This window comes from Acipenser ruthenus, chromosome 5 (genome assembly GCF_902713425.1).
Source record: "Acipenser ruthenus chromosome 5, fAciRut3.2 maternal haplotype, whole genome shotgun sequence".
Classification (NCBI taxonomy): Eukaryota; Metazoa; Chordata; class Actinopteri; order Acipenseriformes; family Acipenseridae; genus Acipenser; species Acipenser ruthenus.
This window is the reverse complement of record NC_081193.1, coordinates 28,317,380-28,345,229: the sequence shown is the minus strand read 5'-3', so window position 1 is coordinate 28,345,229 and position 27,850 is coordinate 28,317,380. Positions and strand designations below refer to the sequence as shown.

The following is a 27,850-nucleotide window of genomic DNA, read 5'->3' as shown; positions in this document are numbered from 1 at the left end:
GCGTTTATAAACATAGCCTAACGTGAACCTGCTGAAGTACACAGTAAACACTGATCACATGACTGCAGGGCTGCTCCACTCGAATGCCTGCAGTCAAGGCGACAGACGGAGGAAGACTTTTTACATTGCCAGCGAAGGGCACGAAAACTGATATAATTGAAAAATAACTTTGCAAAGAAAGGCAGCTGCACTGTAGGAAAGAGGTAGGTGTGGATGTTATTTGTAAAAAAACGGTACTTTTGTTTTTACAGCAATAGTAAATGGAAGGGGGCGTGATCATCGTAGAGAGGTTGTAATAAACAGCTAGTCGGGGCCTTGGATTTGATTTCACTGGGTAGATGAGCAATGTTTGTGCCTGGTCTGTACTGACTGTTGGGATACAGGCCTCTAGCTTCTTCAGTTTTCATGTGTTTTGTATTTTGTTAAAAGCTTTACTCGTGTCAGTAATGTGTAATGCTTTGGTAATGTGTTACACAGCTTGGTGTTGATAAGTGTACTGTATGGCATCAGAATTTATTAGGCCTACCGCAAATTCCATGTTTATGCACTTCTTCTCTCCTCTAAAGTTGTACATTCATCATTTGCATCTATTATTTTTAAAAAACCTCAACGACGTTGTACTTGGAGTTTTTCAGCCCAACAATGATCATGAGCATTTAAGTTTATTACATTTTATGCGTTGCTGTGAATCAAATACTTCAGTATGGGGCCTATCTATCTCTCCGTGGCATTACTCCCTGCAGTGCATTCCAATTTCTACTTACTATTAATTTACGGTACTGTTTATTATTATAGTGACCTAGGTTTTATAAATCAGTCTCTGTAAGTAAATGTCAACCTAGTAAGCAAATTGAGAATGTTATGTTTTCGGCGAAAAAGTAGTTTTTTATTATGCGATTTATAAATTATAGATCTTTAAAATTAATTTGGTCGATTGGGGTATTGTGTTAATAGTTTGTTTGAGTGTACATGTCTCTTTTTTTTTTTTTTGTATGTTCACCGCAGCAGTACATGTCATTGTGGGAATTAGCTAAACCATAAACAAATGTGCGAATTACACTACTACCCATTTCAACCAAACCCACGCACCGAAATAAATAAATAACTTTTATACTAGATAGTTTGTTAATTTTGGTTGGTATTGCACTACTGCTGCCTCTGTGGAACATACTAAAAAAAGCAACGAGTGAATCCTCCTTTTGCAACACACGTGGCTTTAGAAATATATGTTCCACAGTGTTATTCTGGGCTTCTAAAATATTTTGCAATTAACTAGACCAAAATTGCAATATTTGTTTAATTGTTTGTTTTTATACAATTAAACTGGTAAATAAGAAAGCACTATTCTTATGCTATGACTTGTCATGTTTACAGTACTTAAATTCCCAAGGCTAGTACACGCAAATGTATCTTAACTTACATTTTTGGCAACATGTGCTAATATACTGACATGCAGGAAATGAAAAACCGCTGTAATGTTTTATTTTCGTGATGTCTTGAGTTGATCTCTTTGGCATAGCGCCACATATAACAGCGTTTAAAAAAAATAAAAAAAGCTTGGCAGACCTCTGCTGTGCTCTCCTTCAGACAGAAGGCTTTGACAGACATTAGTTACCCAGATAGTTGTGAGATGGTTGCTGGTGGAATTCCTATACTTCTGAATAAAAGGCTGGAGTGGTCTTGTCTCAATACTGTTGATTTGGAATGTGAGCAGTTGTGTTTTGTAACACATATCTCTGCCTGTGGTGGATTTAAATAACGTTTTGGGGTATGTACATGCTAACTATTTGCTTTGTGCATGATCTTATTAAATCCTTGTAATGTAGCCTACTGCTTCATTGCACTTGCACTTTTAACTGTATGAAAAAGTATGTACACCTGACTACATCTCGATATACCTATATCATTTGTTTGTTTTTCTTAGTATTTATCCTCTCTATTTACCTTGTTGATTAACAAAGAATATGCAACAGGAATATCCTTGTTGAATTGACCCAGTTAGACACAACTCAAAATGCTAAGAAGAGCTAAAACCAATGTAAAATGTTGGCACTGTACATGATCTGAGAACACTAGACAATTTAGCAGTGTGATGTAAAGCTTCTGTTATGGCAAATGCATGTAAAGGAAAAGGTGCACTATTACTTATTTATTTCTTTACCTGTTGCTGTTGAGCTGGTATTTTGTTTGCTGTTCATGACCATTATACTGTGCAAGCACTTCAGTATCACTCACTCAGTGTTAGGAAATAATGGATGACAATGCCACTTGGAGATATTGTAATTGTCACATTTCACAGTCCAGAGTATAAGCTTATAAAGACTATACCTTAAAGAATGTGGTACTGGCACCCAAAGTATCAACAGCATTTTCAATGAGCTCTTTAAACCACAAGCATGTGTGATAGTACAGTATTGTATTATTATTCTTCTACTTTATTACAATAATTTTCTGTTTTAATTATTATGGAACAACCTTTCCTTTGCATATTATATTGAGTTTCATGTTAATTAGCTTTGTTTGTGTGCTTAATGCATATTTTCTTTATTTCTGCAGAACTGAAAGAAAAGTGACAGCATTCATGGATATAGGTGAAACCTTTAACCATTTAATTCCCAGTGACCAGTTGGATGACACCTTATTACTAGGGCCAAACTTGGAAAGTGAAGTTGGTGATGAATTTGGAACAGGTCACAACTTAGAAGACTCTCTTAAGAACATGTTGAGTGACAAGGATCCCATGCTTGGATCTGCTAGCAGCCAGTTTCATCTGTTAGATAATGACGATACCAACTTTCAGACCACTGGCTCAACAGGTATCTAATTAAGAAGTTATTAGAATGTTTGTTTGTGGTTTTTTTTTTTACTCCAGGTTTAAAAGGTAACAGCACAATATATAAGGGTATTTCTATGTCAAATCAACCAGTTGAAAAAAGTTAAAGCAAGATTCACAAATGCTTGTATTTGTCTGCTATAGTCGGGAGTCATAGTTAAGAGACCTGTTCTATTTGTGGACAGTTTTGTAATAAAGTAAGTGCTGGTGAAATAGCATTATGGTGCAAATTGACACTGGGACCATACTTTAACACTACTTGTAAAATATCCATACCTATTGCTATTGCCAATAAGGCTGAGGCGATGCATCGTATCGTTTGACAACTATCGATAGTCAAGCCTGTGAATCGTTTTTATGTAAAGGAAAGTTTTTTTTAAATAATTTATTATATTTGGAATCGGCAATTATTTTTTGCATTACGCACAGAGCTTCTCTGCTTCCCTCAGGTCTGACTCACTGAATCTGCATGCGACTGAGCTCACCTTCTCCCCCCTGCCGCGCCCCCTGTGAGTGTTTACTGATGGCATTGCATCTGTGCAGCAATCTTCAAAGTAACAGAGCAAGTTAAGAGCGTTGTGCTAGAATTACAAATACTGTATCTACTGAACTACAGTGCCTTTCGATGTTTGACAATTATTTTCTAAAGTAAGATGGAAAGAAAGAAAAGTAAAGAAAGTAATGTCTGGGATACTCCGGTAACAACACTAATTTGCGTGACCATTTAATGAGATGCAGAGGTCGTGCTAGCCTATAAAAATGCTTATTTATAAAAAGCATACCATCTCAAAATCTGCGTTTTCAACCATAACATCTGCATTTTTACATATTGCATCAACATAGTTATATTATTTTTCAGTGTAACTGTTTCAGATTAAGGAAGTTAACATGCAAAACAGTACACAGTATAAATAATGGTAGTAGAAATAAACATAAAGACAAGCTTACCATGAAATGTTTTCTTTAGAAAATCCCCCATTCACAATGTAAAAATCAGTGTTGCAGAACATGTGCCAGTGTCTCTGCGGGTAGCTGTCAACATCATAACTATTTACAGTTTTGCTGTTTAAAAGTTATTTAATTTTTCTTTTAGCACCCACATCAAAAAATTACTTGTGCTATTTCCAAATCAAATTCTTAATTCTCAGGCGCTTCCATTGAAATTGTCAGGTTTTAGATGATCCTCACATAAACGACAGTGTTTGCTAGTCTGCCCTCTGTTCTGACAGCTAAAACCAGGATGTAGGGAGCAGTGGAACAATTTTTACACGTTGCATTGCATAAAACTACTTAGTGGATAGGGATGAAAAGGGGAAATGTTGTCTTTTACGTCTGCGTTTTAGAAACACACTGCTGTTATTGTTTTGCGTTTTATTAATGTCCTGTGTAGTTTTTCTCTTGGTTGGTTGTTACTCTGACTGGTTATGGATTTTAAACAACTTTTTATTTTGCTTTGACCCCCAACTGGTACAGATCAACACGAATAAGGTAAAAAAAAACCCAATAATTTAACATATTTAATTATTACTGTATATGCATAAATTGATGTAATCAATTTAATATGCATAATAGTTTTTAAAGCGTTACTTGCAATGTTACACAGTAATCCACAGCTCCACATGTATTACTGCGTTTTTTTTTTTTTTTTTTTTACCTTTTCCTAACGTCTCTGAATCGATGCATCAGCTTTTTTGGAGAACGATATATCGATAGTGAAAAATTAGGCATCGCCCCCAGCCTTAATTGCCAATATGTATTTTATGGATCAATGCAGGACTTCCTATACTGAATGGTATTCAAAAGAACCCCTACTAAAATGGTGGCGTATGAGGCCGAATTTATTTAAAATAACCGAAATACTGCCATGTCGTTTCATGGCTGGAAGATCATTCTTGTGAGGCACAGACTTGCTTTCTGCAAATTGTGACCAATTTTGTCCATTTCAGCAGATGGGCCTGAAAACCAGCCAATTATTGGCAGGTACCAAGTTAGTTTTTAAAGTGATACTGGTTGAGGTGACAAGGAATGACCTGTATAACAAAGTACTGAGCATATGATTGTGCCACACATTTGGTGGTTGATTAATTTCTATACATATTCCTACCATAGCAGTCACAGTGGTTGTTAAATATGATGAGTTGAGCCAGCTTCCGCAACTGTAACAGTTTGGATATGCCTGGGAATGGAATCTAGAAGATGTTGCAATGAACCAGACTATTTGTTTATAAAAGCTTTAAAGAAAGTGCAGTGCTCTTGCTGTTGTGGCTGAAGATCATGGTAGATGTACAATAGTAGTTCAGCTTGCAATGCTATATGTCAATCGTGACAACCTTACTTGTAAGGCGGTTTGGGATTCTTAGAGCACACGCCTCTCAGTGTCTATATGCTACTTGCCAGTTCTCAATCTAATTGAGGCTACTTGCCAGTTCTCAGTCTAATTGAGGCATTTTGCAATGAACATGATTTTGGCTGTAGTTTTTTATAACTACATTTTTGGGAAAACATGGGAGGAAATTCTACTAAAAAAAGTAGCGCTCCAGATAACCTGCGTACTGGGTGTTTTACGCATTGAAAAAATAAGAATTTCGCATGATATCGCCGTGTAACAATTATTTATTTATTTTTTTTGTTCCTGGGTAGTAAGTGTTATTTCCTAATTGCTTATGCCTCAAAAGTATAGAAAATGGCTATTATTCCCCACAAACTTTGCTTTTGTGACCAGGACAGTGATATTTTGAAATTTACCTATTTTCCAGAACATTCCAGATAGATTCAGTGCTGAGTAAACTTGGGAGTAACTTCTAGAACTTTCCAGTAATATAAATAGTAGTATAAATACAGGGGCCTTAAGCCCACCAGTTCAGTTTAGTTCCAGCTGCCTAAGTGGATACATATCTGCATTTTTCTGAGATGGCATCAAGAGGCTGCAATGGTGGCATTCCTGATGGGTCTCCAAGGCGGTTTTACCAAGTTTCCCTGCTATCTTTGCCTTTGGGACAGCAGGGACACCAAGGCGCACTACCACAGGCGGGACTGGCCACAGCGGACCGAGTTCTCTGTGGGGAGGAACAACGTCAAGTGGGAGCCACTGGTGGACCCCCGGAAGGTGCTGATGCCACCACTGCACATCAAATTGGGCCTTATGAAACAATTTGTCAGAGCTCTAGATAAGGAGTCGGCAGCCTTCAAGTACCTTCAAGACTTCTTCCCTAAGCTGTCTGAGGCAAAGGTCAAAGCCGGTGTCTTCGTCGGACCACAGATAAAGAAGATCCTGGAGTGCAATGAATTCCCCAAGAAGCTCACTAGTAAAGGAGAAAGCGGCTTGGAACAGCTTTGTCGCAGTGGTTCGGGGCTTCCTGGGCAATCACAAGGCCGAAAACTATGTGGAGCTGGTTGAGACTCTGGTGAAGAACTACGGCACAATGGGCTGTAGGATGTCCCTCAAAGTCCATATCCTTGATGCTTATCTTGATAAATTCAAGGAGAACATGGGAGCGTACTCGGAGGAGCAAGACGAGCACTTCCACCAGGATATACTGGACTTTGAACGCCGCTACTAAGGACATTATAACAAGAACATGATGGGAGACTACATTTGGGGGCTGATTCGTGAAAGTGATTTACAGTATAATCGTAAATCTCGAAAAACTACTCACTCCTAAATCTTTTGTAGAAATTTTTGTATTACTTTAGTATAAATACATGTTAATTTGGATTCATATGTTGTTATTTTCTGACTTTATGTGAACGAAAAGACACAGATTCGCCCGTTTTCTCATTGGAAATAGGTAAATTTCAAAATATCACTGTCCTGGTCACAAAAGCAAAGTTTGTGGGGAATAATAGCCATTTTCTATACTTTTGGGGCATAAGTCAATACACATAAGCACACACAGCAATTTTGCTGCACAGCCTGTGTTTGCATGTGATCAAGCTTCTTGTATTTCGTTGGTTCCCAGCATTTCAGTGGTCAATTGTTAATATACTGCATTTATCAACGATAATCGATGCATTGACGTTTTGTTTTTCAAAATAAAGAACAAACATTTGTTTTTAACAGTAGATCCAATAACTTAAAACACTTGTGCATAAGTTAAACAAAAATGTACCACTTAAATACAAATTAGAACACTTACTATAATATAAAAAAAAATACAAAGGACTTGAGTTAACTGAAAAGAATTTGCTTCCGTCCACATCCCTTTAACATAGTAATAATAATAAAAATACTGTGTTTTAACATGTCATTTCTATCTGAACTATGGTTGTTCATTACTGTTAATTTTATGTCCAAAGCAAAACATTTAAATTAATCCCAGAAATCCTGACTAATTTAACTGCCCTACTAAATTCAGCTTCTTTTTATTCAATATTGCCATATAATCCAAACACAACATGCTTTGAAACAAAAGAAGGTAATCAATACATTTAATATTGGCATTCTTTTGAAATTACTATGCATAACATAAAAGGTATGCTGTGTTCTTGTCAGTAGTGCAAAAAAGTCTCGCCAGTGAAGCAGCTCATTTTACACGGGGTATATCTAACATTAATTCAGGCCACAGCGTATCCGTTTATGTTATGTGCATATTCTTAAAAAATGTCAATGTATCAGTATTTCCTGGGTTAAGCCGACACCATTTTTCTGTTCTAATATTGCCAGCAGCAGAAAAGACACTTGTTGCTAGCACATTCAGGTAGTGCCTTCATTTTTAAGTTAAGAACATGTTAATATAATAGGCCTATTTCTGATTTGGCTTGTCCAACACGAATGTAGAGGCCTGAAGTGTGTATCCTAGCAACGTGCTGACATTGTTTATCTACCGTACTAGCACTAAAAGAAGCGCACTCTCACACACTCAAGGTTTTAATGCAAACTTGCAACAGAAGACTTCAAACTGGGTTGTAATTTGATGCATCGATTAACCAATATGTAATCGAAGCTCTGGAAATTCAAGGACAGATGGTCAATGATCGATGCATCGATTAATTGATGCACCACTAATTATTGGTTAAATATTTAGTGAAATACTATAACATTTATTTCAATTTGCATGAATCCAAATAAATCTGAAAATACAAAATGTAGCTCCAACAGCCAGCAGTTTTTGTTTTGTTTGTTTTCAGTCAAACAGTCGTATATAGTATTTTATGTTAAATATTTCAAAACAATATTAGCACTGTTTTAGATCCTTGAATAAGAAGGAGAAGCCACATAGTTTGAGTTGTTATTGTTTGTTGCTTCTACTAATACATCTAACAATACACAATAATAAGCAATTTAGTTTAACTTATCACAAAACTGTTTAAGCAGTAATGTGTTATACGCAATTGAATTAATATTTGATGATGTCACTAGTTAACTTTGGTCAGCTGGCCTGTCGTCTCCTTCTCCCCGTCGCATCGGTCCTGCAGCTCTTGTATATTGGCTAGCCCCTTCTCACTTATCAAGATCCGATTGGAGGAGACCTCTTGGTAGCCTTTGCCCTCTGCCCAATCAGCACTCTCGCCACCTGTCCATCACGGATGTCCTCCAAGACTCTTAATGGGGCATGCCACCTCTCGAGATCATTACACTGCCCCCTCTAAACGGTGAACCGTCCCGGTCACTATCACACCCACTCCCGAAACCTGACGCATGTCAGCCCCGTCAAGGTGACCAGAGCTGGGATGCACCCCATGAATTCCTGCATGGCCGACCAGTAGGCCAGGAGGGCCAAGGGCGCAAGCTGAACAGCCAGTGTCCGTTTGAACCACTCAACCGTCCTGTCTCTCTGTGGGTGAAAGAGGGTGGTGCAGGGCTTGTAGATCCCCAGAGTGTTGCACAGCTCCCCAAACACCTGCGACTCAAAGTTGCGTCCTCGGTCGCTGTGCAGCTCCTCGGGTATACTGAACCGGCAGAACATGCCCTCCAGCAAGGCAGTAGCGACGGTGGTCGCACACTGGTCCGGCAGGGCACAGACCTCGGGCCACTTGGAGAAGTAGTCCATGGTGACCAGGGCGAACTTGTTTCCCGCTGTGGACTTGGGAAAGGGGCCCAACACATCTATAGCCACCCGTTCTAGTGGTGCGCCTACTTGATAGCGCTGAAGGGGAGTGTGTGACTGTCCAGGCAGGCCTTTCCAAGCCATGCAGACGTCGCATCTCTGGACGTGCGTCTCCACGTCCCTCTGGCAGTGGCCCCAATAGCAGTCCTTTGCTTTGGCCGCAAAGCAGTCCTGGTATTCATGGACCAGCGCCTCCAATTGCTCCTGTTGTTCTGAGCTGAACCCTTCCCTGCTCCGCTGGCAGAGGTCTCGCAGGGCCTTCTACTGGAGCTGAATTTTTCCCCATTCCACACCGGCGCCCTCCTGGGCCCGCATTAGTTCACCAGCCTGGTGAGCTGCCAGTTGGAATGGAGGGTTGACCTGTGGCTGAACATGCAGCGGGGCTGGGCGGCATGCTGGCTTGTGGGCGAGCAGGGCAACTGGCAGATGAATGTGTTGGCGGACAGGTGGCAGGCCGGGGTCAGCGCCTGGTCTGTGGACCAGCACGGTAGTTGGAAGTCTTGACTGCAGGTTGGCGGACGCCTGGACTGGTCAGCGGGCAGGCTTGCTGGCTGGCGTGGTGGCTGGCAGGCGGGTATGCTGTCTCTCCTTCTCCACGGCTCCCTTCTAGTTGCAACTGGAGTGTGCAGGCCCCTTGTTTGGTCCGCAACATGCCCACTTCCAGGTCGCGTATGATGCCCATGGCAGACAACGTCAGCCCTCAGGATGCACTGTTCCCGCTAGCCACACAGTGTGATGCATCCCCACAGACCGCAGGCGCACAGAGAGGGTCTGTTGTCCTCTCATGGGAGTGACCTGTCTGGACACGGTCCTCAGGCTGGCATGGGTGGGCTCCCAGGTTTCCTTGCTGGCTGTTCCACATGGTGGCATCACCCCTGGCCGCAAGAGAGTAACAATGGCTCCAGTGTCTACCAGGGCCAGACTCTCCATCCTGCTGATGGTGCAGGGCATGTACATGGCACGGCCAGCTCCTATCAGAGTATTGTACGTACTAGTGTTAGATGTTTACATTCACGTATTCTACATCATATACAAAGTAGTAGTACGTGCAGAAAATTAATTAAAGGCATCCGCAGGACAAATAATTAAAATAAAACAAGAGAGAAAAAAAAAAAAAGTTTTGTTATGGTTTTGCATTTAAATGGTTTTCAGAGAAAGGCATTCAGAGGACGTCCAGAAGGACGACATTGATTACTTGTATTGTAACACTGAAATGTATTTGCTTACGATTGTAAGTCGCCCTGGATAAGGGCGTCTGCTAAGAAATAAATAATAATAATAATAATAATAATTAAAAAATACGCACCCCACACCAACATTGGTTTCGACATTCTGCACTATTATCAGCAATGTGTATGCAACAGAAACCGCTGGTAGATTACAAAAACCATTAATTAAACTTGGGCTAGGTAGTTAGTATGTTTTTATTCCTTATTAATTAAATTATATTCATTGAAAAAGGCAAGAGATCCAGATTTAAAATTTCGTCTAATATAATATAGCAGGCTAATGTTCATATTGAAGTAGCTACAATATATTTTTTTCATTACAGTTGTCGTTGTTCTTTGTTGAAATTAATGTTCAGCTTTAATGTTTTGTGGTGTACTACTCATTTAATAAAACCAAGCAGTGTAAGAAGTTGCTTGTGTCGTTCATGACGTTTTTCAAATCAAGTAATTTTATTTGTGTATAGAAAACGACAATTGAGTTGCAGCAAGTGTCATCTTACTTAAAGGCACTCAAGCTGAAATCGTAAAGTAATTTAAAGTAGGCTACAAATGTGGCAGCGGACTGTCGCTCTTTAGCGCGCATGCAATAACTTGCAGACTTCATACAACTGTGTTGAGAATTTAAAGCGCGAAACAGTGTTGTGAGAAAATAAAAAAACCTTCTTGTTTTGTGTTTGTTTTTCACGTTTCTGAATGCAAATACAAACCGAATAATTTCATATTAGTTAGATTAACTACTACTAATAATAACTTTAAAATGTTAGAGTATTTGAAAAATGTCAGCGAACACTTCAGAAAAATAGATTTAAAGTAGGCCTATTAAAAACAAAATCTAAACGTAACTTTACAACTTGTGTTTATACATGCATTGTTAATATACAGTATTTTAAAAAAATGACCATATCGGTCGTTGCAGGTCTGTGACCTAGAACTGCACCCATTAAATCATAATATTTACTTTTTTTGCGGTCTGACCTGCTTTATTGTTATGATCTTTAGCATTTTTTTTGTAATCCTGTTTTATTTTTTTTAAATTTTTTTACAACACTGTTTCACGCTGTGGTTTAGGCCCGTATTTCTCAATTCCTGTGAAATCTTTTGGTAGACTTTATTGTTTCGGACAGTAGGAGTTAACCCCGCCCTCAGCACTGAGCCAGTACCAGATATCTTGCAAGGCCAGAATTTCACGGTTCCGACTCGGCTCGACCAAAATGACAAGTGTGAAACTAGCCGTACCGTGAGGCCTCGGCTCGGGTGTGCAAATGTGAAAAGGCTGTGAGTGACCTGGGTTCTTTAAGTAGCAGGTGTTCCCTCAGAGCAGCAGGGGTCATGGCCCCTATGAAAGCCTTCATCGTGGCTTGGTCCCAGCAGGACAGTGGCCAGTCAGGGTACGCTCGTTCACATAGGGCTTTGATGTCGTTCCCCAGTGCCCCCAGGGACTCTCCTGGCTGCCTGCGTCTGTCCCTCAGCTTGGTCAGCTTCTTTGGGAGCCAAGTGTAGTACTACACTCATGCAGTATTTGCTAAAGTTAAATAAAGCCACATGGTGTTACGTTTTGAAGTCAACCCCTCCCCCCCCCCCCCTTTTTTTGAGAGAGAGAGGCTCAGATGTTAGCTCAGGTTTTGGGTTACATTGTATAGTGCCATGTTTATCTCAGACTTTGAATTCCCTATTTTTACATTTTTATAAATGAACCGTATGATCAGGTAAAGGGGGCAGGCAATTATAAGTCGTTGTGTAATTGTAATATATTTAATTAGGGAAGTTGGTTGTTTTAACGCTTAAACATGTTCCAAGGGTTAAACGTCTTAAAACTTTTCCTAAACGTTTAACAATTGCCCCCAACCCCCCCCCCCCCCCCCAAAAAAAAAAACTAAAAATAAAAAAATCACATTTAGATACCAGCGTTCATGTTTATACAGTAGTACATTTTATTGTTTGTAAATAATTATTATATCACTATATTATAGTGTTGTCCGGTAGTCTCATGCACATTATGTTGTTGAAAATAAAAATAAAGAAACTGAAATCAAATGGAAATCTTCTCATGGTTTTGCTGGTTAGTTAAGAACATAAGAAAGTTTACAAACGAGAGGAGGCCATTCAGCCCATCTTGCTCGTTTGGTTGTTAGTAGCTTATTGATCCCAGAATCTCATCAAGCAGCTTCTTAAAGGATCCCAGGGTGTCCGCTTCAACAACATTTGTCAGCTTCAACAGCATTGAAGCTGACAAATATTGAAGATATTTTTCTTTACAACTTGTGTTTATTAGTTACCAAGATTTCCAAAATGTTAGGGTTTAAACTGGTTTATTCCTTAAGTTTTAAATGTTTAGGAATTTAAACAGAATCTAACATCTATATATATATATATTTTAAATGTACATTTAGGTGTAGTTGATTTTCTTGTACAGTTGAATTAAGATTTAATTTCACTTTGGCTTACCACGTCCCATAGTTTCATCACCGCAATAATTACACACACTTATCGTCTCTTTATCTGTCTGTAGTTGTAGGACTTGAAGACATCATGTATGAGGGGGAATTAAAGGAAAGTGGCCATGATATCATTGAGGAAGAAGACTTGATGCTTCCCGGCAAGAGCCAAAGAGGCAGATCTGTAAATGCTGCTTTGCAGTCACCTAGAAAGTCACCACGCTTAATGGCTCAAGGTCAGCAATTAATAGGACTAGAAAGTAGTTTGTCTGTTCCCTTTCAAGAAATCTTTAAATGGTGTAGATTTATCTTAAAACGGTGAAGGGAAACAGTCTGAAATAGAGAAGTTGGAGCATTTGGCCAGATCAGTTGTTGGCCTAAGGCAAAAGTTTGTGTAAGCCATTGTTTGATTTACTGTGAAAGTTACCTTGGAATATATAAAATAAGGAATGGAGTTTAAGTATAGTTTTCTGGTTAGGCATGAGCAATAAAGGAAGTTGGTATAACTCAAATGTTTGAAATTACTAATTTCAGTAGACCTAAACTTGGCAGCTGGTTGAATCTAAACATAAAATCTTAAGTTTTTATATATATATTTTTTTTAAAGTTTGTTAACTTTTAAAATGCCCATGAATAACTGTCGATAAAACAAGAACTAAGAACTTAAAAGGTAGCTAAAGCTAAACCTACTCTTTTTTTTTTTTTTTCAGAACCTGTGAGAAGTTTACGACAGAGTACCTTAGCAAGACGTTGCAGTCCTTCAAATACTTTAAAGAAATCCCCAGCAAAAGGTGACCCAGGGAGAAGGGGGGAACAAAAACAGCAGGAAAATTTAACTGGACAAGATGAATCGGAAAGTTGTTCACAAGAGTCAGGCCTGCATAGTGTTCAGCAGATAATAGCTACAGGTGTTTCTGCAATGAACCCTGCAGCAGTAGCTCCCAAGAAAGAAGACACTGTTGAGGATTTTAACAGTGGGTTAAAGGTGGAAGAGCAGTCCTGTAGATCTCATATGACAGACACAAACATGGCGCAGACAAATGAGGACAGCTCAATCTGTCAAATACATGATACAGACAAGAAAATCAGCAGGGAACAAGACAACGAATTGTTTGAAACTAGCATCAGTGAAAATGCACCAAATACTGCAATACATACTGAGGGAAACATATGTGAAGTAAAAGGAAAGGCAAGTGAGATGCAAATCAATATCCTGGGTTCCTCAGAGTTAGGGCCATGTATAAACCCTAATGAAGTTCAGGAAGGCCCCAATATGTTACTGAGGAATTGTAAGGTAGAAGATAGGACCAAAAAAAACATTCCAGATAAATCTGCAATTGAACCAGAAAATGTCCGGGACCAAATAGATGCTCAGACATTGAGATACAGCAGTGTTGAAAGAATTGGTCCTGATAAAAGTCACGGTGTTAATGAAACGCAGCAGCATGCAGACACCAATGCAGAAGAAAGGCTTCATCCATCTAAAGGTCGAAAGAATCAAGAATCTCGGAGCAAACTGGACCAAAAATATCCAATAAAGAAACTGTTAAAATCTAAAGAGGTGCACTCCACATTAAAACAGCATCATAAGCTTTTACCAAAGTTGCAGGCAGAGTTACTGATGGAACAAAAATTTGCACAACAGAGAAAGGCGAGGATAGACATTCCGAATTATCAGGGGCCCAAACAAAAGCAGCCCTTGACAGCTATAAAACGTAAAGCAGATGACCCCAAAATGCACCAGCAACAGGAGGCAGCAAAACTTCAGAAAACTGAAGGAAGCAGCCAGGATGTGAAGTCAAAAATTGGGGCTAAAACACATCCGAAGCAAGCACACATGCTACAACCTAGCATGAGTTTAAAGTCTCCAGAGTCAGGTAGACCAGCAAATAGAACGTTAGCCATTGGTGTTGTTAAAGACAGATTTAAGAGCCAACAGCAGACTACACAGTTTCCTCATATGAGCCAAAAACATCATGTGGCACTAAGTAAATCCAGCTTTATTCAAAAGGATGAGCTAGAAGAGGATGATGGAGAAAAACATAATTTGAAAAAGAATGAGAAGGGATTGCACAGACAAAGGAGAAGCAGCAGGAGCCTCTCTCTAAATGAGCCTCCCTTGTTCATCCCAGACAATGTGCCAGCAGTGAAAAAGGATGCTTCTGAAGATGGAGATTCTAATGATAATGAAGTTATGTGGGATCACAGCAAGAACTGTGTTTTCTGTAAAAAACCTCACAGCAACAGGTACAGTTTAAATTATATTTTCCTATGTACAGTACTTTATGTACATCATATAAACCTACCTGTTTATTAACAGTGATTTTATTTTACATTAAATGTAGATAAAAGCCAGCACAAATATATTACAGGCTGTACATGTTATTGTCCTCACATTTGGTACATGTGTTCTATTTTTATTTATGTTTTTCATTACTAGTCCAGTAAGAACAAACCACATTGTTTTTATTAACCTCAATGATGCAGAGCACTTTTTTTTTTTTACTTACCCTTTTTACTTCATGTTTACAAACTATTCAATTAGAGATGCTGTTCATCTTACGTTTTGCTTCCAGGTCTCCTTTTTGTTCACAAAAAATACCTAGTTGTATCAGAATCGTATTTCACACTTGCATTATTACATGTATAGTGGATGTAGGTCATGGCTATGGATTTCTTTTTTTATTTACATATTATGTTCATCTGTGAGTTAAAGCACTCAATATTAAAATATGCAGCATATTAAAATACACTTATCTCATGCACCCAGCTTACGTAGACATTATTCCATTATATTTTTGAAGTTGTTAACGTTTTCACATTTTTATTATTATAGTACAGTACTCTGGAAAGGCACTGATGTTTGTTTTCCTGCTCTCGTAGGTTCATGGTGGGATGTGGGCGCTGTGATGATTGGTTCCATGGTGACTGTGTTGGGCTCGGCCTTGCTCAGGCACAGCAAATGGAGCAGGAAGACCAAGAATATGTATGTTTAAAGTGCTGTGCTGAAGAAGATAAAGGAGTCAAATCCAGTGCACAGAACCCTTGTGCAAAACAACAACCCAGTTCCCTACACCACTCCAAGCCAGAGCACCAGGAGAGCAGACCTGCAGTTAAGCATGAAAAACTTGGGCAGTCAGCATCCTCCTCTACAGGTGTCTGTAACCTTAACCTTGGGACAAGTGAAAAAACAAAGCAGTCAGATGATATTAGGAAGTACAAAGTCAAAATTTTCAGAAAGGTAAGTGCAGTGCATCAAGCTTGCTATAGTTTTGTGAAAGCTAAGTTTTTAACTTCTTGAGACTCTGATAAGCTATTCTTCCAGCGTAGGTTACAGTACAGTTCCTTGCAAGAGTAGTAGCAACTCTTTTAATTATATTTAATGCAGGATTCATTCCCTTGATTTTAAGTGCTTAAATTCCCTTACAATGTCAAGGCAAACTGCTGTTCGCTACCCTGTTATCTAATGAAACATTTTTTTTTAAATGTTTCAATCTTTTTATATGTGTTAGTTGTTTGACAATAATGTAAAATGGTAATGCCACCATGTACAATCAACCGTAGTGGATTCTCTTTCGGACTCCATTATAGCGTGCTTTACTGTTTTATTTTATTATTATAAGAAGAGAACACCAAGGTTATTGCATTATGCAAAGACGTGGTGTACCGTGTTATTAGGGAGCAGCATCTTTGTTAATTAGGAGGCACACTCGGAGTCATGGATCTGAATATGGATCCCGTAAGATTTATTTTGGAATATGATGATGCTGCTGCATCGTAAAAGAGGAAAACAGCTGATATCTCATAATAATAATTTGTTCTCTCTACTCTAGCTTTTTTCTGGTACTGGATCTTAAGCTAACCTCTGTTCTCAAAAGAATTATCAAGGGTTTGTAGTGCCTAAAATAACAAATTCACATGTGGGTGCTTGGGGCATTCTCTGCAACCTAAATCTGATTCTGAGCATCACAGTACTTCTTTATGAGCATGCCATTCTTGGGTTTCCGTAGGTCACTGGGGAATTAAAATACAGTTTTATTTTAAAGATTCACATCTATCGGTTTTAACTGGCCCCCTACTTTATTGACTTCAACTGAGTAGATCATATCAGTGAAGTGCAGCACAAATTGGTTAATTAGGTGCTTAAGAACAGCAATAGTGTGTGCTCACAGGGAATGGTTCGTCTCCAAAACTGTATCAGTCCAGTAATGTCTGATTTACTTGAACCATTGCAAAATAACTCCTAGATGTCATATATTTAGATTCAATCTCTATTTTTAAAGGAATCGACAGAGGGAATTTCCTCTGAATCCAGGGAAATGGAGAACAGAAAAATGCAAACAGTGGGGAGAATAAGACGTCCATCAGGGGACTGGATGGGGCATGGGGACAGTGAACCGAAACCAGGTGAGTAAGGAAACCAGGTGACTGCAAGAAAAGTTAAGTGCAGTGAAACCATTTATATTTTTTACTGTACATACTTTAATAACAGTATTTATTTCCTATTTAGGGATCAGTGAAAGGCAAGATATCAAGAAAAGGCAAATAGAAAAGTCTCCTTTCTCCTTGCTTTCTTCCTCAAAAAAACCTTCAGTTGAGCAAATAAGGCAGAATGTCCGTGAATCTCTGAAGGACATTCTCATTAAAAGGTAAAGTTCAGGGCCAAGCAATTACTTTTGGTGGTCTAATCTGACATGATTTTAGACCTTTTTTTTTTTTTGGTTAAATGCCTTTCGGAAATACCACATTTTTGTTACAATACCCAGACGTTGCCTTATTTTTTTTTAAATTGTTGGTAGGTCATTATTTTTTAAAAACACTCTACCATCAAACGTTGTACACTCACAATTGTAAAACCAAATCAGAATGTACTATTTTGTGTTAGACTTGTATTTGACACATTGTCTTGCACTATATTCTTTTTTCATTGATTTAAATGATGTAGTGAGCTAAATCTATTACTATAACTACTAAGAGTGCATAACCTCTTCTTCCAGACTCTCTGAATCTAATTTGAAGATTTCTACAGACAGAGCTGCGAAAGTTGCCTTGAAAACTGAGAGAGAACTATTTTCTTTCTTTCGGGACACTGACACAAAATACAAGAGCAAATACCGAAGCTTAATGTTCAACCTTAAGGATGCTAAAAATAATGTAAGTACAGTGCAGACCTATAGGCAAAATGTTTTGTTCTTGGATTTAAAGTGAAAAACATTTCTGCTTGAAAAACATGAGTTTGCTTTATCGAGTCATCCAAAATCATCTAACACAAGAAGCATTCATGTATATTCATTCAGTGCATTTTCACACAGTGTGTTAACGTGTAATTTCTCAATTTTTTTTAGGTCTTATTCAAGCGTGTTCTCAAAGGTGAGATTAGTCCAGATCATTTGATTCGTATGAGTCCTGAGGAACTTGCATCAAAGGAACTGGCTGCTTGGAGGCAGAGAGAAAATCGACATGTAAGAACAAAGTGTCATAAATGTTGTCATTTGTAACTAACTATTCAAAATGCAGGATTGTTTTCAGCAAGTGGTGGTACATTTCTTCTTTTTTAAACATGGTCATTTTGATTGTTTTTCTCATTTTAAAAATATCTTCTGCACTCCAAACAACTTGGTTTTAGTGCCTCTCTTCTAACCTTATTCTCTTCTTCGTAATCATCAATCTAGGTGCAATTACTCAGATGCTGACTTTTTTTACACTGTTAACGGATTATTGAAATGCCAAGTTTTCGTTTTTTGTGTTTCTTTTACTGTAAGTTGTTTGTTTCAAAGTATTTGGTCTGCTATATACCATAAAACCCATACAATACATGTATAACCATGGTAGCAGTAACATCTGTACAGAACTGCATCAGGAAGCAAGGTCACATGCAGCAAACGGTTTGCTTACAGACCTTTAACCTTTTGCAGTCAATATATTAAATGCGTGTCAGGCGCGTCAGGTCCAATTTATTTTCACACCCGCAGTTAATTTTAGACGCGCTGTTTAAAAGTATTTTTTTTCCACAGTCAAACGGGTTTAAAAGGCCCTGCATATCAACAAAGCACTCACTAGGCATCTCCAGCCCCGCCCCACCCTTTCGTTTGCTATAGCTTTCACATATGCTAAGAAATAAATATTATTATTATTATTATTATTATTATTATTATTATTATTATTATTATTATTAATAGTCATACATACCGATCAATCATCTCCTGATCACTCGTTTTATCACCAAACGCCTCAATAATGCGATCCAAGTCATTATTTTATTACTATAACATCTCAAAAAAGCTCTGCAAATGTCTGTGATATACTCTCAGTGCTGATCAGCCAGCTTGTTTCCTTATGGCTGCCGTTATCTGATGCCAGGGGCAAGTATGACTATTCATGAGATACGCCCTTTTTTTTTCGGCTTGTCTCGACTCCTGTCGCTCCCACTCGGCCATTGAATGGTTTTCTCAGCTTTTCCCAGAGAAAAAACGACTAGAAACCTGTTTTTTGCGTCTTTTTGATGATGTTGGACAGGGTCCGACATTGGACTGGATAGGAACAATTGCAATGTCGGACCAGGTCCGACATAGGACCGCAGAGGGTTAATATGGAGTGACATGGATCCATAGGGAAGATTCTATTTTATATTCTAACAAATGTCAAATATGAAAATGCATACAATCAATAGTAGAATATGTAATAAAGAATACAATGAATTCAAAGAGAATGTTTAAAACAAAATGTGCCAGCTGTGCGAGGTAATGGAATGTTCACAGTGCATGCTAGAAATGGGTATTTCCTTTTGAATCGAGTGGTTGAACATTGCTGTTAGTACACATTGCCTTAACAATACTTTTTTTCTCAGACAATTGAAATGATTGAAAAGGAACAGCGAGAGGTTGAAAGGCGGCCAATCACAAAAATTACTCACAAAGGAGAAATAGAAATCGAGAATCAAGAGCAAGTGAAAGAGCCTGAAGTTATGGAGGTAGAGGTAAGAGGCATATTTAGAATTTCATTTTTTGTGTGATTTGCATAACAGAAAACCACTTGCAATGCAAAGACACATCACCATGTATTCCACTATTTAAAATTAATAAACTTTTGTATTTAGGAGGAACCAGTGCCTAAACCAGTAGAAGAACCAGAGGAAGTTACAGAAGAGGCAGATTCTGAAAGCACAAAAGATACAACAAGCCAGCACAAGAAACACCTGTTTGACCTTAATTGTAAAATCTGCACAGGTAAAAGGACAAATTGTTTATATAATAACATACAATAACATATACACTATGCTATATATAAGTAGTCTATTTTAACCCTTTGCGGTCCATTTATTAATCGCGCGTCAGGCACGTCAGGTCTAATTAATTTTCACATGCGCAGTTAATTTTAGACGCGCTGTTTAAAAGTATTTTTTTCCAGTCAAATGGGTTTAAATTGCCCTGCATATCAACAAAGCACTCACTAGGCATCTCCAGCCCCGCCCCACCCTTTCATTCGCTATCGCTTTCACCTATGTAAGAAATAAATAATAATAATAATAGTAGTAGTCGTACATACCAATCGATCATCTCCTGATCACTCGTTTTATCACCAAACTCCTCAATAATGCGATCCAAGTCATTATTTTATTACTATAACATCTCAAAAAAGCTCTGCAAATGTCTGTGTTCTCTGTGCGCTGATTCAGTCAGCCAACTTGTTTACTTACGACCGCCCCGTTATCTGATACCAGATACCATGTATGACTATTCATGCGATATGCCTTTTGTTTTTTTTGTGTTTTTTTTCGACTTGTCTCGGCTCCTGTCGCTCCCACTCGGCAATTGATTGGTTTTCTCGGCTTTTTCCGGAGAAAAAACGACTAGAAACCCGTTTTTTGCGTTGCTATAATGATGTCGGACCCAGTCCGACAAAGGACCTGTGAGGAATAATTGCAATGTTGGACCCAGTCCGACAATGGACCGCAAAGGGTTAAATCTACCCCTAGAATGGGCATTTTATGTTTAACATATCAAAGTACAAAATAAAACATGTATACATAAATATGCAGTCTTCCTTACAAAAAATATTATCACCAAATGTACATTGTACCTGCAGTTTCTGGAGAAAATAAATAAGATTAAGACAATCTTTGTATTTTATAGGGAGGATGGCTCCACCTGTAGATGACGTTCCTTCAAAGATAGTGAAGGTTGCAACTACTGTGATACGAAGGCAATCAAATATTGAAGAGGAAACGCTGGTTAATACTGTTCCTACCTACTCAGAAGTTCTGTCTTTCAGTGCCCAAGATGAGAAAGATGAAAAAAAAACTGTCTCCCCTAGTGCCTCATTCTGTGCTGAAGGGAGGTAAGATATTGCAGTGGTTATCGTTTTGTATTAATTTACTTCTAGTCATTTTAATATATACTTAAATGTATATTTACAATTTTATGATGCACACTTAATGATGTACACCTGTTTTAATTTATAGGGTTTTCATTGTAACATTCAAGTATAAGGTCAACCCAGTTATTACCACATTTTATTTGTTTGGTGCCCATTTTATACTTTAGCATTTTCTTTGCCTAAGGATTAAATACATATTTTTGCAGATCTCAAATCAGAATACAATTATTTTTTTATGTATTTTCCAGGTTTAATGCCTATGACAATGTAATAGATGAAGCAGCATTTGTTGGTCGTTTAGAGTCTCTTTGGAAAGGATTCATCAACATGCCTTCTGTGGCAAAGTTTGTAATTAAAGCCTATCCGGTGTCTGGCATATTAGACCACCTTACTGAGGTATTTTTTTATTGTTATTTTTTGGCTAATGAAACATTTGTGTTCCTGTTGATCCATTTTACATTTTCTTTTCAAATCTTTATTTAAAAAGTTTTACTAACACACATCAAATATTTAATATAATTAGGGCTTCTGTGTTTATTAATTTCATTTTTTGGTGCTTATTTTTAGCTATTTTAGAGTTTTATGTAGATACCCCGAAATCCTGTGGGTTTTTTTTTTTTTTTCAGGGCTTTTGTTTTTTATATACTTTAATTACTGTTTTCGGTTACTTTCCAAAATGCTTGGGCGTCTTTTTCTGTCTATGTCACTCGACAGCATTTGCACACTTAAGTTGTACCTTCTTTCCTCAATGAAATCCTTGTGGTTACGGGCACATTCTTCTGAGATTTCTGTGTCTAGGCATTTGTTTACATTTCGCCACAATTTGCAATTCAGTTTTAAGTCCTCCATATCTAACTGTAATATAGCTTTAAATCCAGTGAACAAGCCTTTGTTTCTAATTGTAATCTCATTTTAAATGTTGCAAGTGGAGTCTCCAATAGAAATGTAGGAATTTGCTGCCACTCTGTAGTTGGGGTGAGTTTAAAGTATTCAGAACAAATCAATCAGTGCGTTTACATGAGCATAAGAATTCCAATATTTTTTTGAAAACTAAGTTTTCCGAAAACTAATTCCGATATCAAAAGTCATGTAAACACAGTTTTCGGAAAATGTATCGGAATATTCTGCAAGTCAGTTTTCGGAAAACAAATTTCTGATTCAATTCTGAAAACTAACCAAATGTATATCATGTAAACGCACTTTTTGGAAAACTTATTCTGATAGCGTACTGCACATGTGCAAACTTTGACCTTCATTCCTGCACGAGGGTTAAGAAAACAGGGATAAAGTAATACATTTGTTAAAGTCCGTATTTATTTGTTTATAGCCCATACACAGCACGTGTTTTTCAGCTTTAAAATGACTTGAGAATTTCAAATAATGACTGCAAAAGAAACTGGTAATGTAGAACAGGATTATCTGTTGGAAAGGCTGATTGCACATTGTGGGAAATCTGAATAGAGGTATAGGATAGTAATCTTTGAATTTAAGACCTGGCACTTCGATAAAGCACTATATTGGATTGGTCTCTGTTCTATTGCAGAAATGTCCAGTCTGTTCAAATCGTACTTAGGCTGCTACAGTACTTTGCATGCGAAAATATCCTGCGTTTTCCGAAAACTTCAATCCATGAATACAGTTTAATTTTATAATTAGACTTTCTATCGTTAATCATGTAAATACAGAAAAGTGATATTTTAAGAAAATCGGTTTTCTAATTCAGTTTTCCGAAAACGCTTTGTCATGTAAACGTGCTAATTGATAGATACAAGTCAGGAAGGAAGGACATTGCCCAATTGCACTGGGAAAGTTTTTATTTATTTTTTAAAATGGGGAAAGGGGTGTTTTTCCAGTGTTTTATTGGCTGTAAACCGATTTATTTATTTTTTTGTATCGGGTGTTTTATCGGTTAAAACCGAAAATCAGAAGCCCTAAATATAATCTGTTATAAAATGGCTAGGAAATGCCCTGCATCCTGATTGGTTGCTAACATTCAAATGCCATATAGTTCAAAGAATATAACCAATGGTTCAGATCTCATTTCAGGAAAGTCATTTTCACAATAATAGTAAGCCATTTTATAAGGTCAGTAGCACACTTGAATTTGTGGGCGGTACTGATACAACCCAGTTCTCAGGTGGTTGAAGTCACTGGGCTGCGCTTGAGGCATGGGTTGTATCTTTCTATTGCTTATAGAGAAAACACTGGTGCAGTAGTAACATAGACAGAAAAATCTCTAGTAGCTAGGGATATATATATATATATAATATATATATATATATATATATAATATTATTTCTAGCAGACGCCCTTATCCAGGGCGACTTACAATTGTTACAAGATATCACATTACTTTTACATACAATTACGTTATTTTTTTACACATTTATTTTTACATACAATTACCCATTTATACAGTTTGGGTTTTACTGGAGCAATCTAGGTAAAGTACCTTACTCAAGGGTACAGCAGCAGTGTCCCCCACCTGGGATTGAGCCCACGACCCTCTGGTCAAGAGTCCAGAGCCCTAACCACTACTCCACACTGCTGCCCCAGTTTGTGTTATAACTTTCAGCCTTTGTTAATGGTAACTTTAATATTCAAACGACTACACTTATTTTTCCCCCAGGATCTACCAGATAGCATTCAGGTTGGAGGTAGGATATCCCCTCAAATGGTATGGGATTATGTGGAAAAGATTCGTGCCTCTGGAACAAAAGTAAGTACAATTTACTGCCTCTCTGATGCCTTATTTTGGCAGCTTTGGTCTGTATGTTTTGTTTGACATTTGACAAAATATGTGAGAAGCAGAAACAATCAGGCATATGTTTGGTATATAAGAGACTGGGTGACATGGTCTGAACAGTTAGCTATCCCTAGTGAATGGATTGATCTTAATTGTGAGCTGATATTTATATGGAGATTTGACAAATTACTGTATGTGAAAACCTTTGACAACCGGATGCATTATAAGAGTGAAGAAAACAAAAATTGAACACTAGCCTTTTTAAGTGTTTAACCCTTTGCAGTCCATTTATTAAGTGCGCGTCGGGTCCAATTTATTTTCACACGCGCAGTTAATTTTAGACATGCTTTTTAAAGGTATTTTTTTTCCACAGTCAAACGTGTTTAAAAGGCCCTGCATATCAACAAAGCACTCACTAGGCATCTCCAGCCCCGGCCCACCCTTTCGCAAAGGGTTAATGACACAATGGCAAATAATGTTATTTCAGCCTTAATGTCCTCCATTTCCTCACACCCATTATTATGAAAATTGTTAACTTCTAATCAAAGAACAATAAATATACCAGCAGTTAAAAATTAACATGCATACCAACTTCATGGCTATATTTAGTGAAATATTCTAATGAATGATATTTCTCCTTCTAGGAGGTGTGCTTAATTCGCTTTTGCCCTGTGACAGAAGAGGATCAGATCTCTTACACTTTACTATATGCATACTTCAGTAGCCGAAAGCGTTACGGTGTTGTGGCCAACAACATGAAGCAGGTGAAGGACATGTATCTCATACCCCTGGCATCCTCAGAAAAAGTTCCTCACCATCTCTTGTCCTTTGATGGCCCAGGTGAGTTAAAATAAGATATATATATTTTTTTTATCTTCAGTATTATAGGGTGCGGGGCAGGGAGGTCCATATTCCTGGCGACGAGGATATTTGGAGCCATGTACGTAGATACATGCATTTATATGTCATGCTTCCACTTTTAAATCTAGACATTCACTAATCCCATTGTAATTGAACATTGTAAGGGTGCACTTTAGCAAAATATGCTTGAGTATCAATCTATGGAGGTGCCTGTCTGTATGTATACCAACATTTTATGACAATGATGCCTCCAATTTTGCAGCTGTGCAGGAACAAACATGTTACTGACATACTTGTTTGCTATTTTATTTTTATTAAAGAAAATATAGCAAGTTCTAGTTAGCTTTTGAACAAACATTCTATTTGTGTGTTGACGGAATTTGCTCTTCACAGGTTTAGAAGCCAGGCGCCCAAACCTCCTTCTAGGATTAATCATTCGGCAGAGGGTTAAGAGAGACTTTGTTGCAGTCCTTCCAGTAGATGTCCCTGAAACAGCATCCGACGCATCTTTACCTGAGAAAAAAAGCAAAACTGATTTATCAAATGATGCAGAAGCAGCAGCCGATGAGGAAAAAACATTATTTAACTCGCTTGCACCAGCACTGCCAAAGCATCACAACAAACCTCAGCAATCTAGTGAAGATGAAGAGGAAGAAAGTAAAGAACCTACTACAGTTGTGGAAAATGTCTCACAGGAGCCAACAAAACCTTTAAGGTTTCTTCCTGGAGTGTTGGTTGGTGGGGAGAACCAAACATCATCTCTTGACCTGGCCAGCAAGCCGTTAGATGTGGATGATATTCTTCAAAGCTTATTGGGTACAACAGACAAAGTACCTGAAAAACAGAACACCTTAAATGCTGGCACTGTCTTATGCTCTACTTCCAATAAAAGCCCAGCTTTGAATACTCCCAGGCCAGATCGTTTTATAATAAAAAGGAGAGAAATTAAAGTTGTTAAATCTGAGCACAGTCTTCAAGAATCTACAAGTCCTACTGACAGATTTAAACTAAGAGATGATGTAGATCTAGAAAACTCAAGGGCAACAAGTTCTGTTTCCCTGAAAGATAAACCACAAGACATTTCCACCGAGTCCTTCCTGGCAAATATATCCCCAGTTAAAACAGAGGAAGAAAACAAAGGTATTCCACAGCATAATACAGAACAGCAGATGAATGACCAACAAAAAGTTGAAAAAGAAAGCAAAGGCAGCTCTTATTTGGAACAAGCTAGTAATGGAAGTGTATGTCCTGTAACTGTATCTTGTACATTTGGTGAGGACAACATATCTCCTGTTACTTCAAAATCATTGTTTCTGATTCCCAAAAGGGACCCTCGTCAAGCTGTTGGAAGAACCTCCACAGATAGCTTTCATGATGGGGATGGAAATAAAAATGTCAATACAAAAGAAAGCACTTTTACAATAGAAAATACACTTTCTGAGAGAAAAGCTCATTCAATTCCTAGAGATCAGAGTCAAGGATATGTCTTGCCTAATGTTTTAAATACAAACATTCAGTGTTCCTCAGTTCAAACTGGGACAGAACAGCAACGTTTTTCATATCAGCAAGGCACAAAGTACCTACATGTAAATGAAGAAATACAAAACATTAACACTATTCCATCATTCAGAAGGGGACCTGACTTCAGTTTGTCTTCACAAGGCCTGATTCCGGGTCCTGTTCCAGGTCATTTCCCACAAGCAGGATTTCCAGCACATCACATCCCACCAGATCACATTAGTGGTCCTGGGTTTCACTTTCAGAGAATGCCAAATTCAGATTTTCCTTCACAAAATAACACAGTGTCTAATTTTCAACCCCAGCCTCCACAAATACCACCTCTGTTTAGTTTTCCAAGAGGTCCTCCTCCAGTGTTTCATCCATCAGAATCTGAAGTTCAGAATCATGGCATGCCTTGGCCTCCCCCTGTCTCTTTTCCACCAAGCTTTCCACCACACCACACAGGACTTGCACCTTCTGGTCCACAGTTGTCTTATGATTCAAGATATGGAGTCTCTTCAAAACCACACATGATTGCGAAAGATAAAGGACCAGAAAGACGCTACAGTGACCCCTGGGACAGACAACCTCAGCATGCTGAAAAGAGGGACCGGAGCGAACACCAAAGCAGGCAAAGGTATTACAGTGAATCCTATCATGAAAGAAAAGGAAGACATCGTGAAAGGGATTATGAGCGAGATAGGGGAAAATATGGGGAACGTCATTCAGAAAAAGATGGACCCAGAGAGAGAAGTCGAAGTGGGGATGAGAAAGACCGAGAGAGGAGGAGAAGCCAGGAAGAGAGACATAGAGGTAAAGACAGGGACAGACATGGTGCTGAACGACCGAGAGATAGGCATCGAAGTGAGGAATACAGCAGTCGTTCTGACAAAGAAAGGGAGAAGACCAAGGAAAGAGATAAAGATAAACATAAAAAAGACGCTGATTATGAAAAAGGAAGCAAAGATACAAAATCAAAAGATGAAAAACATTTATGATGGATATATAAAAGCATATTTTTTTGCATTGTGCCAACTCTTTCTCGGTGTCAACAGTGCTTTTTATTGTGTTAGCTGGTAGAAAACAGCATTTTTATACTTCTTTTTTCTGCTTTCTCATGAATACAACTTTCGAAGTAGAAGCCGTACTATTTTGAATAGCTTAACATTTTGAAATGTTGGAGCTGTAAAACAAATATATATATATATATATATATTTTTTTTATTACAAGTTGATTACATTGTAAGGATAGCTAGGTACATTTTAATAAATTTTCCATTTTTAAAGATCTTTGTTTGAAAGAATACATTTTATTTCTGTCTATTTCTAGTATGTATTTTTCAGTCGTGGACTTTATGAATTGCACTATTGTAATTAGGATTGTAATCAATGTTCATTTATTTGCAAATTATACTAATCTTCAAAAATACTTTACTAAAAAAAGAAATGCATTTTAAGTTTTGAAAATGAAACGGTAATAGATTGTGAATAAAGATATTTGCATTGCAATCTTGCTTTTCTTGGAGATGGTCCTAAGGTCAGATGTCTGCATTGATGCAAATGTGTTATTATGAAGTCAAAACGACCTAACTGTGTGGCTTATACATTTCAGATTTTTATCCATTTTGTCATTTTAATTATTTTCCCCTTAAACATTGAATGCCTGATTTCATTTTAATGTTTATATTCTGCAAAACAAAACAAAAAATCTGAATAGTTTTAAATTGTGTTCACTTAACTCTGTTTTGTTTTAAATGTATATTCTTCTCAAACAATAGCATTCAAAGGTCTCTGGAACATAGGAAGGTAAGACTTGTCCTTTT

General features: G+C 37.9%; 1 protein-coding gene across 6 annotated transcripts; it reads left to right on the top strand.

The window, feature by feature from the left end:
• Positions 1-27,317, top strand: LOC117403280 (PHD finger protein 3-like). 6 transcript variants are annotated; one of them, XM_034921307.2, is made up of 16 exons: positions 1-203; positions 2,557-2,816; positions 12,619-12,780; positions 13,255-14,791; positions 15,428-15,785; positions 16,828-16,951; positions 17,055-17,193; positions 17,542-17,698; positions 17,890-18,006; positions 19,392-19,520; positions 19,641-19,770; positions 20,677-20,881; positions 21,169-21,316; positions 23,550-23,639; positions 24,311-24,506; positions 24,921-27,317. In XM_034921307.2, the coding sequence occupies exons 2-16, from the start codon at positions 2,582-2,584 to the stop codon at positions 27,023-27,025; spliced, it is 5,832 nt and encodes a 1,943-aa protein (XP_034777198.2). In that variant the 5' UTR covers positions 1-203; positions 2,557-2,581; the 3' UTR covers positions 27,026-27,317. The 6 variants fall into 6 exon arrangements, with proteins under 6 accessions (XP_034777198.2, XP_058879909.1, XP_058879907.1 ...); XM_059023923.1 differs by lacking the exon at positions 1-203 and adding an exon at positions 1,195-1,768; XM_059023925.1 differs by lacking the exon at positions 1-203 and adding an exon at positions 3,283-3,342 and having other exon boundaries at positions 2,718-2,816.
• The last annotated feature ends 533 nt before the right edge of the window (positions 27,318-27,850 follow it).

Bases quoted from the DNA above. Each gene is read 5' to 3' on its own strand.
- LOC117403280 (XM_034921307.2), top strand. From the start codon at position 2,582: ATGGATATAGGTGAAACCTTTAACCATTTAATTCCCAGTGACCAGTTG. The intron at 2,817-12,618 runs GTATCTAATTAA...ATCTGTCTGTAG, and splicing joins TCAGACCACTGGCTCAACAG to TTGTAGGACTTGAAGACATC. The intron at 19,771-20,676 runs GTAAAAGGACAA...TGTATTTTATAG, and splicing joins TAATTGTAAAATCTGCACAG to GGAGGATGGCTCCACCTGTA.